Source organism: Rhopalosiphum padi, chromosome 2, assembly GCF_020882245.1.
Source record: "Rhopalosiphum padi isolate XX-2018 chromosome 2, ASM2088224v1, whole genome shotgun sequence".
Classification (NCBI taxonomy): domain Eukaryota; kingdom Metazoa; phylum Arthropoda; class Insecta; order Hemiptera; family Aphididae; genus Rhopalosiphum; species Rhopalosiphum padi.
Window position 1 is genome coordinate 67,447,777 of NC_083598.1, and position 12,439 is coordinate 67,460,215.

Below are 12,439 nucleotides of genomic sequence, written 5' to 3' on the forward strand. Positions count from 1 at the left end.
TGTATATCCGTTTTATTATATAATTATAAATGAAAATAAGAAAATAAAAAAAATATATATAATAATATAATATGAGTATAATATTATATAATGTCTACAAACATTTTTAAAGTTTTAAAATAAATATTAATTTTATAGAATATTTTATATTTTTGGTCTTTTTATCCGACACTAAAAATGTGCTCGGACTGTTTGTCCGACTATAAAAACTGAATCCAGACTTTTTACAAATTACCACCAAGAATGGTAGGACGTAGGAACTAGTAGGTTGGTATTTTTCTTCTAAAAAATATTATTTTGAGACTGGTCATATGCCATCTACAAAGTATCTACCCCCAGCTCGGAACTGCATAAGCGCAATAATTTGAAGGGAGATTGGGGGGGACTAAGCCCCCTCAAAATCAACCATAGCCCCAAAATGGTTTGTATATAATATATTAATATATATCTCCTCCCACCACACATATATCAGGAAGCATACACACAGTACATACATGCAAATTATAATAGCCCCCTTCCCCCAAATTTAAAACTCAAATTGTAATTGTGCCTATGCTTGGAAGGTAAAAAAATGCCTACTCCGTGCGCACTAGAAATGCGCTGGAAAATGGAAATAACACTTATGGACAGGCCCGAATTGGGCCGCTTGCTAAAAATCTAGCTAAATTAACTGGGCCGGTAAAATTATTGTAATTTGTAAATTTGTTTGTATCTAATATTTATATTTGTAATTTGGTGTCAAATAATTAATATTATGAATATTATTAATTATTATTCATAAATACTTTGGCGCACAGAATAGCAGTGGTACGGTACATAAACGATAAACATGGAAAATGGAACATAATATAAATATTCGTCTTAAAATAGATACGTCTCACACATAGCGCCAGGATTTTCCAATTGTTATCTTAACTAATTGTGAGGCCATTTTCCATTATTTGTTCTGCCATTCTGCGCCTCTGCGGTCTGGTGGTGCAGTGTTTCAGTATTGTTCACTCCCGATGTACCTAACTTATTATTATTTATTCTAAATTTTTATTTACATTATTCGCTCACTGTTCACTCACGATCTGTTGTTGAATGTCTTAGAACGTTAATAATTAGTCACCCTTATAATTTTCGATTTGGCAGTAGGTTTGATCGAACGATTTTCTGTCTTGCTTGTGAGTATTGTAATGGGAGAAAAGCTCGTGTACACGAACATGGCGAACAACAACGAAGACCTCTCGGTTAACGATCCGTCGACATCCATCTGCCAAGAGTTCAAAAAAATCAACTTTTTACCGTCAACGGTCAACTTTGTGGACGGATACGAAAATCCAGTTGCCTGGCAGAAGAGGTTCAAGGTGTGCGGCGATCAGTCAAAGGACGTACTGTTCGACAACCTGGACATGAAGGCCATCACCCAGGGTCAGTACGGCATGCAGCACGACACGTACCCAGAGTTCATCAAATGGAAACTGTGAGTACCTGTCGATAATAATATAAAACTTAATTAATGCTTATTGTGTGGAAAAACAAACAAAATTATTATTTTTTAAATTTTGTTTTTTGATAATATGTGCGTGTCATAGTAGGACTAGTAGGTAATACCTAATCTAATATTACTTGCCTATAAAATAGCAAAATGAATTTCCTATAAACTATGCTTAGGTAATTAAAGTATCTAGTGTTAGCAACAATTAAAATAAAGTGATCAATTTTACTTGGTCTAAAATTCTAGTTGAAAAATTACTCAATTAAAAATATTTCAAGATTTTCAAGGGAGATTTGATAGTATCGATATTTATCAGTCTAAAGTCAAGCGTTCAAGCACTTACATAGTATGCGATTTAACAGAAATATATACTTACCAGTATCAGACTCCAACCTTTATACAAATCAGCAAGTAACCTACTAAATGGATATCAAATTTCTCTTCTTGAAAATCTTGGTCATCTAGTTCTAGTATTCTAGTAGGTATATGCTATAGAACAGTACATATATTAGTATTTACTAATAACCAGTGTTGGCCTAGTTCTTAGGGTCCCAAAAAATTTTGAGTCATATTGTTAGCAAATGATAAAAAAAAGTGCTTTTAAGTAGTGCAATATAATATAATTAAGTTTTAAAGGTACTTTATTAAACTACATAGTTAAGATGTTGATGTAATTATTTATACTATGCCACAAGTATATGTATAATAATAATACCTGATATCCTTATATACAAATTAATATGTTTTTCTTTACATAAATAATTTTTTTTAGTTGACTTGATAAATTTTGAACTTGCAACAGAAACTTCTATCATGTATTTCAATATTTATATTTATTAAATATATCAATCTAAAGTGACCAACCTTGTTAAATTAAAAATTAATTTACTTTTATCTAGTGTTTTTTGATTATGTTAATTATTTTCAAAACTGCATTCTATCTTGTAAAAGTATTACGCTAAATAAAAAAGTAGTCTAGTAACAACTTAGTAAAAATGTATATTCATTTTTAACTTTATATAATATAATTAACAATCTATGCTAAATCACAATAAGTATATTTAATAAAAGTAAAAATACACACAAATAAAATTGTTATTTAGTACAAATAATACGTAGCTACCTATATAAAATTAATTGACATATTTTTACAGAAATAAAAACAATAAGAAAAAACGTTCATGGAACTCTAAAATTACAAAAATTATTTTTAAAAGATCATAGCACCGATCTTTGTTAAAATTTCAATTAAAGGTTGTCTGTTAGTGTCATTATTGAAAATTTGAAATTTATGTGTTTAGAAGAGATTGTAATTTTTATATAAAGTTACACTAAGTTATATTTATTCGCATTATTTTAATTCCTATTGTAATCCAGAATGTACTATCTCTACTTCAATAATTTACATTATGGTATTACACATATACCTAATGATAAATAATATTTTTGATTTTTTTTTTATACATAAAAATTATAATTTGTACAAAATTAAATATATTTTAAATCCGAAGGGTTTAATCCATACTTAATTAATTTATCGTCACTATAAAATTAGTTTACTGATTATAAAAAACATATCCTGGTAAAAATATTAAGTTATTAGTTACTTTTAAAAAAGTTATTTTTTATTTAACTTGATAAAAAATATCTAACTTAACATTAACTTTTAACTCAATATTGCTCAACCTTGATTATTATTACATAATATATACAAATATAAAACAATTTAAAGGAAAACTATTAAACCTATTATTAATAGTTAGTATCTATTATTTCATAAAATTATCTTTACCTATGCAAGCGTAGCTTTCATTCTTTCACCATATTCTGTTTGATAATATTTTTTATATTTGGTCTCTATCTCATAATTAACCATTTTATTTCTTTTTATCAATGATTAAGTACTTAAGGGTATTATAATATTGTTTTATTTTAGTTTTATTACTATGCCTATGTAAGGCAACATAACAAATTATTATAAAGTATTAGGCTATTTTCTTTATTATGATTTGAATGATTCATATAATATTTAATTTTTTTAACCAATTATTAAGGTTTTGTGTAAATATTATAAATATACCAAATTAATGATATTATTTTTGTGCCACTACAACTACATTATACATTAAATTAACTCTATAATTATTAATTTGAATTTCTTTTTTTAGATTTGGTTATAACATAGTTATATGTTATGAATATATTTCTGAAGGAAAGGAAACTAAAGCTTTAAATATTATTAGTGAAATTGAGAACATTTTATCGTCTATTGGAAGTAATGATCCGTTTTTAAAATCTATTAGGATAGCTCTCAATCACATTACGTTTTCAATGAAAGGTTATTTGTTTCAATTGTGTTCAATTAAAAATATGGTTTGTACAATATAATATGTAGCAAAAATCTTAACTGAACACTATAATACATTATAATAACTATTACAGTGTTTTGTTGTTCAATAATGTTATTACTTTTGTTGTTTTGTATATTAATTTAAGCAATATTTGTTAGATTTTTAATATTCATGAATATATTATAACTGAATTTCTGCTTTTATTATTATTATTTTGATATTATTGATTACCTATGCTTAATGTTTTGTTGTTGTTTTTTTTAGGTATTGGAGCATTTTATCATGCCAAATAATATGAATAATGTAAATAAAGCTGGATTATTTGGTATTCAAACATTATTCTTTTACGAGTATGGATTACCTTGTGCACAAATAGCAAAAGATTGTGCACTTAAAGCATTATCACTAAATGGAACTGAAGCTGAATGGTATTTTTTAATGGCTAGAGTATTAACACATTGGCAAAGAACATGTGGCAATTATTTTGAATGTTCTGAACAAGAAATTAAAGCGTCTGAAATGGCAGTAAAACTTGGTAACAAAGATCACCATAAATTGCATTTAATTCATATATATCATAGGATGAGTAAAAACATGAATAAAAATAGAAATGTCAAAAATCAAATTCTAGAAGAAGCATTAAAATTACTAATGTTAGTTTAATAAAAATATATTTGATAATTATTTTCTCTAACAATGTAAATTATTAAAAATATTTTTTTCAGTGAAGTAATAGACAGCACAAAAGATTTTCTTTTGCTAAAAAATTGTTTACTTAGCTTATCAAAAATTGCTCAAAATAAAGAGTATAATAATGATATTACTATAATTTTGGAGCAACTTATTGAGGCATTAGAGCATAGTGATAATGGTTATGTTCATGGAGCAATTGGAAACTACTATTTGTTTAATAAAAAGGTATCTTACTATATAATTTGACCAAAATTACAAATGTATAACTTATACTATAGTCTATTCAAAATAAGATTGATACAGGGCGGCGACCAGTTTTCAACAGCAGCACGCAGTTGAGACATTCCCCACCAAGTCGAACACCTGTAGATTCACCCATCGTGTCCCGTGGATGAAAGCCATGCTTATGCGCATAATGTGGCCGCCCATACTGATCTTATTTTGAATACACTATATATAGATTATTGTTATATAAATTTGCATTTAATTATATAAAAGAAAATATAAATATATTCTCAAAATAATATAAATTTTTTTTATACTAGGATTATTTAAAGGCCAACTTTCATCTTAAGAAAGCTTATGATGTAAAAAGCTTTGGTTGTTCTATTGATTATATTTATACATTCTTTAAAATAAATGCGAAAACCGCACTAGTAGAACAAATGTTGGTGGACTTGTTAAAAACGTTTACTCATCCTGTGCATCAAGAAAAACTTTTAAGTCAAATTATATCATATCTTATTCTAACCAAGAATGATCTCATAAGTGCACTCAAATATATTCCAACGTTATTGAACATTAAAAATGTGACTTGTGTTTACAGTCTCATGGTAAATAAGAAAAACTATAATTTATTTAATTTTTCATTATACTAAAAATATTGTTATAACATTTTTTATAGACACATAGAACCAAATTTAGTAACTATAACCAAGAAGTTAATTTGTTAGATGTTTTGTCCGAAAAACTTTCTTTAGCTTTAAAAAATACAACATTGTCAACAGATGATCAAAAAAAAATTACTGAAGTTATGAATATTCTAGAGCCATATAAATTATATGTATCGAATTTGATGAAAAATAAAGAACACATTTTTGGGGACAAATTTACAAATGATTCTAAAGTTAAAACTGTACAATATGGTAATGAAACTGAACGTAAAGACTCATGGACTCGTAACAGTCATAACAATTATAAACAAACTGTGAACTCTGTGAAGAATAAGGAGGAAGGTAATTGGAGGACTTTAAAACCAGATTCTACTCCAAAAACTACAATTTTCATGCGTAATAATCAAACTCAAATAAAAAAACCATGGTATGGAAATCAAGATAATTCATAATTTGAATAAATAAAAAATTATTTTATGATGTGAAATTAATCAATTTCAATACATAAATTACTATTTAATATTATATACTATGTAGTTGTAGTTATTTTTTATTAAATTAACGCTAAATTTTAGTAGGTATGTAGTTTAAAGTAATCTATCCTTTTTTTATTTTTAAATTTCAACTATGTTAATTGAAATTGGTTTTCATTTATCAAAATAAATTCTTTTCTAAAATGGTTTTTAATATATATTGGTAGAATTAACCAAAAATGTTCAATAATTGACCCGTTTAAAAAATATATAAAAAGTTATTGTTAATGTCTTGAGTTGTATTTACAATATTTTATTTGATTATGACTTTTTATTAACATCAATCATGATTAAAATGAAGTTTAATTTTGTTTAAGTTAATTTCTTTACTAACATAATTTTCCCTCCCCCATTATCCTATTTTTTTTATGGTCATACAATATTATATTATAGTGTTTTTATTAAAATTAAAATTTAAAAGTAATATATTTAAAACAACTGATAAATTTAAGAACTTAACAAGTGCTACGTAAAAAAGTGTAAAATTTAAAATAGATTTAAAATTAGTTATTATTTATTTCAATGGTTGGTTATAATAGCCAATAATATTCATTCAGGCAAATTTAAATAGTATTTTGAATACTTGATTACTTCTGAATCCTATCAATTATATTCCAAGACCGAAAGTGGTAGATGGCATAATATAAACATTAAACAATATTATTTTCCAAGTCCTATTATGAAATTAATTTTTGAACAATTTATTATAATGTATTCATTATATAGGAGTGTATAGGATAAATTCAAAATGTAATAGGCACCTACTTAAATACTTTTCAGACATAGGTGTATAGGTTTTTATTGACTTGTGTTAAAATCGATCAAACATTTAAATATCAGCGAAATGTGGAAACATAATAATGTTTTAAGTACCTAAGTATATAATATGAATATCCAGTTAACAATATTAGTTATTGTTCTGTGTTATTATAGATACAATTGTACAATGAAATAACGAAGTAGGTATGAATTATGATGTATTGACACTTGATAAATGGTTTAATAGCTGAATACTAGTTGCGTCTCAAAGAAGAACGAATTAAAAATTGTGAATAGTTTTCACCCGTTTTATACTTATATGATTATATCCTAGTTACGGTCAAAGTAGATAATATTAATCATTTAAACTTGAACATAAGTATTAAGTAATAAATATTGTATTACCGTTACCTGTTTAAATTAGTTAAAAAAATAATAATAACAAACAGCTGGCATGTAATACGTATTGCTTTTCATATTATGCAATTTAAAAAATGGCATGTTCTACAACTAGCACAGGGTGAAATATTTTTGTGTTTATCGATGATTTAAAAATATATAATAATACATTAATAAGGCCTTAGAGTCTAAATTTTAAATTGTCATGTATATATTTTTTAAATATGTTGTAATTTTGATTAGATTATGCCATAATGTAATACAATAATATAGTGTGTAATATATATAATACCTATACTACATATGCTACAACAATACAGGCACATGGCATAATCCATCAAAATTTTCGACATAAGTATTTAAAAAAATGACTTTGTTTAAATAAAAATAAAACACAATTTTTAACGTAGGTATGAATTACATACCTAGTTCATATTATAGTACATCTAATAAATGTTTATTTGTCTATTATTTCTGTTCCATAGGCACAATTTCAATGAAAAAATTGAGGGTGCTTAAGCTCTTTATTTTCCTGGCATAGCGTTGAATCTCTGCTAAATGTGACATAAAAAAATATTTGAGGGTGCCAATTTTAAAATCGGGAGTAATAATAGGTACACCCTAAGCACTTATGATCTGTTCTGTGATTATTTTAGGTTGAGTTTATTTTAGTTTAATTCTTTAATATAGGTCTAAGCCTTAAATAAAAATAAAATTTTTAACTTATCTGCATTAAATAAGTAGTAACCAGTAAGTATAGGTAGGTACCACAATTTAAGATAATGTCTTAGAATAATATCTTTTAATATTATCTTAAATAATGGTACCTAGTACCTACTGCCCGATGATGCTACAGAGAGACAGAAAGCTTATAATTACCTAGGTACCTACGTTATAATACAACTAACGAAAAAGAAATTAAGTTTAGAAAAATATTGGTAGAATTAGATATTTCATAATAAATAATATATAATTTTATATTTTTAATTACCAAGCACCCATCAAACATCTGGGCCGCAATAATTTGTGTGTACGTTAAAACAACCTGAGCCACAAATCATAATTAATAATTGTACCCCCAAAAAATCTCAGGTCTCAATGTCTTTAGACAGGACGCAACTAGTAGCCACTCAGTGTCTCAGTATAATATACCTATACATGGCTATATTTCGGTATTAGTGACTAGTGTATTACCTATTGTTTATAGTTCGTGGTATACCTCTTAAATCGCCAAACAATATTATAAATTAAGCTGAACAACTACCGAACTACACATGTCACAGAATACTAAATAAAAATTATCAACAAAAAAAACCATTTATAACAGGTAATAAGTAATGACATATCGAAGAGTGAAAATAAATGAATTATTCATGTAATAATTATTATTTATATGATATGGTACTCTTCACGTGACTCGACTCCGTGAAAATTAAACATTGGCGGTGAAAGAGTTCATGGACGAACAAACTGAATTCCCGAACACATGATTGTCAGCCAGCGTTTGTCATTTCTTCCAAGCGCCAGGCGGAGTCACGACAGTCACGAGTCGGTAAAACTGGTGCTCCGTTCGTAACCTCAAAATCCTGTTGAAAACAAATAGTTCTCTTCTCTCTTTTGGCGTTCGTAGCCTGCCCTCGTGTAAGAATCGCGTAGTCTTGTGGTAAGTAATTTCGAATTATTTTAATTAATGAACAGCATTTAATTTGCTTTTGTGTACATATTTCTGTTAAATATACCAGTCAAGGCGCGTCGTGAACGAAATCCACGAAAGACTCGATTTATTATTGCCGGAGTTGTTTTTACCTGTCGGTTCTCCTACGTAAACGTGCCACGATATGAATACCTAGCTAATATCTAACACTTATTTTCAGCAAAAATTGAAACCGAGTATATTATTCATTATTATAATAATAACTTCCTGTGGCGTTTACAAAAAATTTCCAAAATCGCAGATTTCGTTCACAACGTTGTTCGTGTGCATACGTGCGTTACGTTTGACATATTATTAATATTAATTTTCTATTTTACTTGCAATTTCAGCACAAATCGGCACAATGGGTAAAATAATGAAATCTGGTAAAATCGTGCTGGTGTTATCTGGTAGATACGCCGGCCGAAAAGCTGTCATAATGAAGACCTACGATGAAGGTACAGCAGAAAGACAGTATGGTCATGCACTGGTAGCTGGAATAGATCGTTACCCTAGGAAAGTCACCAAACGCATGTCACAGGAAAAACTAAAAAAACGTTCCAAAATCAAACCTTTCCTGAAAGTAAGACTTCTTATTCAATATATATTATAATATTGCTATATCCTACTCGTGTGTGTGATAAAATATTTTTTTTTTGACAGTTAATTACTTGAGTACATGGATAGTTTGGCCATTGATTCCTTATTGATTTAATATTTTATTAACTATTCATATGGAAGGTTGATTGTTTTATAATTATTAATAATCTGAAAACACCGTGTGTCAGTAGTACTAATGGCAAGTACATTCATGTTATTACAATGACATGTATATTTTAATTGAAACTATTAAGCAATATTCTGGTATATACTTTTAATACATGTCTTTCAAATTGTTCTATTGAAGTTATCAAATTCACATGTATGTTCCAAATAGAAATATCTTCTGTTAAATATTCAGTTTTTATCCAAACAAAAAAAAGATTTTTTTATAAATTCCATTATGAAAAGGACATACTGTCTTGGCGATACTGTACCTACATGATGTATTGTCTCGTTTTACAAACTTACAACAAAACTAAGTTACATCAATTTCGTATGTTAACTTTGACATAAATATGCGTCTTCTTTTTTACAATATTAAAGTCTTCATCAAGTAAATTAGGTATGAATATATACTGCTATATTTTACATACTCTTACTTGTATTAATGAACAGTTAGATTTTACTTCAATGTTAAAGTAACATGTTGATTTACTGTTATTTACTAAGCCACTGTATAGACCAGAATACATTTGTTGCTAGCTGGCATTAGACTACATTACCCTTTATAAGAAGAGATGGTTTTTTTTTTAAATGTATGCTATTGTTCTGTACACAGCTTAATATTAAAGCTAATAACGATAAAATTGGTTCTGCTGTTTAAAAATTGCATATGGTATAGTTCGTAAGGAGCTGATAATATTGTGTGGGTATGATATCCTTTAAGTCATTAATATATTAAGTATGGTTTTGAATTACCTAGCAGATTATTTACACTCATAACTTCTTAGCTGCTTTATAATAAATATAACTGATCTGTATAAACATTTTATAGATATATTATTAATTTATTTATTATCCATCTACAAGTTTCAGTCTGATGTTTTTTTACTTTAAATTTAAAAAAAAAAAAAAGGTTTTATGTATATCAATACTCACAGTAATAAAATAAAAACCATTTATAAATTTATATTAATTCTACCATTTTAGTCTCATTACCTATTTTAATTTCCATATTTTTTTTTCAGGTACTCAATTACAACCACCTCATGCCGACTAGATACTCAGTTCAAGATGTTACGGTAGACAAGGTTTCACCTAAAGATCTAAAAGATCCAATGATTAAAAAGAAATACAGATTCCAGACCCGAGTTAAATTTGAAGAGAAGTAAGATGAAATATTTTTAAATACATGCTATGCCTAAATTTCATAGTATTACAACAATATGCACTTACAAATTTAAACAATCTTAAATTAACTTGGTTCTGTTAGGGTAATTTTAGTATAGAGATATCTTATCTACCACTGCATTAATGCATTATGAATCAACTATAATAGTCGACTGCTATATGATGACTAAATAAGTCACTTATCATTTTTGTGTAGTTATTTTCCTTAATTTGATGGTTATTCATTTCTGAGTTATGAAAGTCTGGGCTATTGAAGTGTTGTTTTAAATGTAAATACCTTTTTGTCAATTTCTGAACTTCCAACTCCATGCATAAGTATAAAAAATTTTAATTTGTATGGAGTGTTTAAAATTAAAAATTCAAAAATTATTGCCTGTCTATATATATTTTTAAACCATCTTATGTTGACAATAAATTTTCAAAACTTCATTAACTTTAGTTCATATTTTTTATATTATGTACATATTTCAATTTATTTCCATGTCCTATGATAGATAATAGGATGCTTGAGCATTAAAGTACCCCTGATTAGATTGCTCAAATTTTATCATTTAGTAATATTTCTAACCACACTGTATAATATGTACTGTGTATATGTTTATGATACCATTATAATGCCCGCGTCAAATTTCATGCGTTATTGGTTAAATAACTTCAATTCAAAAGTACAACAACAATCTTACAGCACATCCATTGAATGATATTTTATGTTGCCATTTAGTCGTTGCCCATTGGTATAATTTTAAATTTTTATACAATTTAAGCTAATCTTTTGCTTTTGTCTAATATTATATGTCTTAAATAAAAAATATTTAAATGGATATCATAATCTCAAGGTCATCTTAGATCTTAGTCTTGCTTAATATAACAAAACGTAAGTTCTAGTTTCTAAATTTTGTTAGCTTAAATAGTAATATTGAGTTGACCTATTATCAAACTTTAAGATATAAACATGTGTTCTTATTGGGGTTTTTTAATATTTACTTTTTAACCTAAGTTAATGAGTGAAAAATATTAAAATTTAAATATACTCTTATTGGCTTATATATGTCGATATTGTAAGTACTTTAATATTCTTACCTGTAAGTTTGATAGTAGGCTAATTCATTATATTGTTATAGCTATGAATATAAAATTAAAATTAGTAAATACAAATTTTCCGTGCTGGCACAACAAGTGCCATGGCTATGACATCTTATGTAAATTGTATTAATATAAAATTAATATACTAAAACTTCCTTGCAAAAAAAAAATAGAAAATATGTAGCTCCTAAAAAAACATATTTTTAAGTATTAAATTCTTCTGTACCCAACAAAACTTTAAAAAAGTATCTATAATCATTAACATTTTCACTCTGTATGTGGTTATAAAATTATCTGATTTCAAAAATGTATTGTTCATATTTCATTATATTTATAAATAACAAGAACTGTGTGGTATAGATAGAAATGCTATATTAATGCTTTCTTTTTACAACCTCTATAATACCATATGTATTAATATAATATTGCATTTTAAATAATCAACACTTCATTAATGTCATCAATTGTATTTTGTTTACAGATTCAAGTCTGGAAAGAACAAATGGTTCTTCCAAAAGTTAAGGTTCTAGTTGACATCATGTAAGATTTATCTCTTTTTATCGGATAATAAAAAAAAAAAAATCTTAAGCAATGTGTTATTA

The 12,439-nt window shown here is 26.8% G+C and overlaps 2 protein-coding genes across 2 annotated transcripts; both read left to right on the plus strand.

Annotated features, from left to right (window-relative positions):
- The first annotated feature begins 815 nt into the window (after positions 1–815).
- LOC132922484 (uncharacterized) lies at positions 816–5,944 on the plus strand. The gene is made up of 6 exons (XM_060986038.1): positions 816–1,465; positions 3,649–3,853; positions 4,096–4,484; positions 4,557–4,749; positions 5,070–5,357; positions 5,429–5,944. The coding sequence occupies exons 1-6, from the start codon at positions 1,179–1,181 to the stop codon at positions 5,867–5,869; spliced, it is 1,803 nt and encodes a 600-aa protein (XP_060842021.1). The 5' UTR covers positions 816–1,178; the 3' UTR covers positions 5,870–5,944.
- A 2,668-nt stretch (positions 5,945–8,612) lies between these two features.
- LOC132920389 (large ribosomal subunit protein eL27) lies at positions 8,613–12,425 on the plus strand. The gene is made up of 4 exons (XM_060982748.1): positions 8,613–8,771; positions 9,152–9,384; positions 10,592–10,731; positions 12,319–12,425. The coding sequence occupies exons 2-4, from the start codon at positions 9,166–9,168 to the stop codon at positions 12,365–12,367; spliced, it is 408 nt and encodes a 135-aa protein (XP_060838731.1). The 5' UTR covers positions 8,613–8,771; positions 9,152–9,165; the 3' UTR covers positions 12,368–12,425.
- The last annotated feature ends 14 nt before the right edge of the window (positions 12,426–12,439 follow it).

Bases quoted from the DNA above. Each gene is read 5' to 3' on its own strand.
- LOC132922484 (XM_060986038.1), top strand. From the start codon at position 1,179: ATGGGAGAAAAGCTCGTGTACACGAACATGGCGAACAACAACGAAGAC. The intron at 1,466-3,648 runs GTGAGTACCTGT...TTCTTTTTTTAG, and splicing joins GAGTTCATCAAATGGAAACT to ATTTGGTTATAACATAGTTA. The intron at 3,854-4,095 runs GTTTGTACAATA...TGTTTTTTTTAG, and splicing joins TGTGTTCAATTAAAAATATG to GTATTGGAGCATTTTATCAT.
- LOC132920389 (XM_060982748.1), top strand. From the start codon at position 9,166: ATGGGTAAAATAATGAAATCTGGTAAAATCGTGCTGGTGTTATCTGGT. The intron at 9,385-10,591 runs GTAAGACTTCTT...TTTTTTTTTCAG, and splicing joins AAATCAAACCTTTCCTGAAA to GTACTCAATTACAACCACCT. The intron at 10,732-12,318 runs GTAAGATGAAAT...TTTTGTTTACAG, and splicing joins CGAGTTAAATTTGAAGAGAA to ATTCAAGTCTGGAAAGAACA.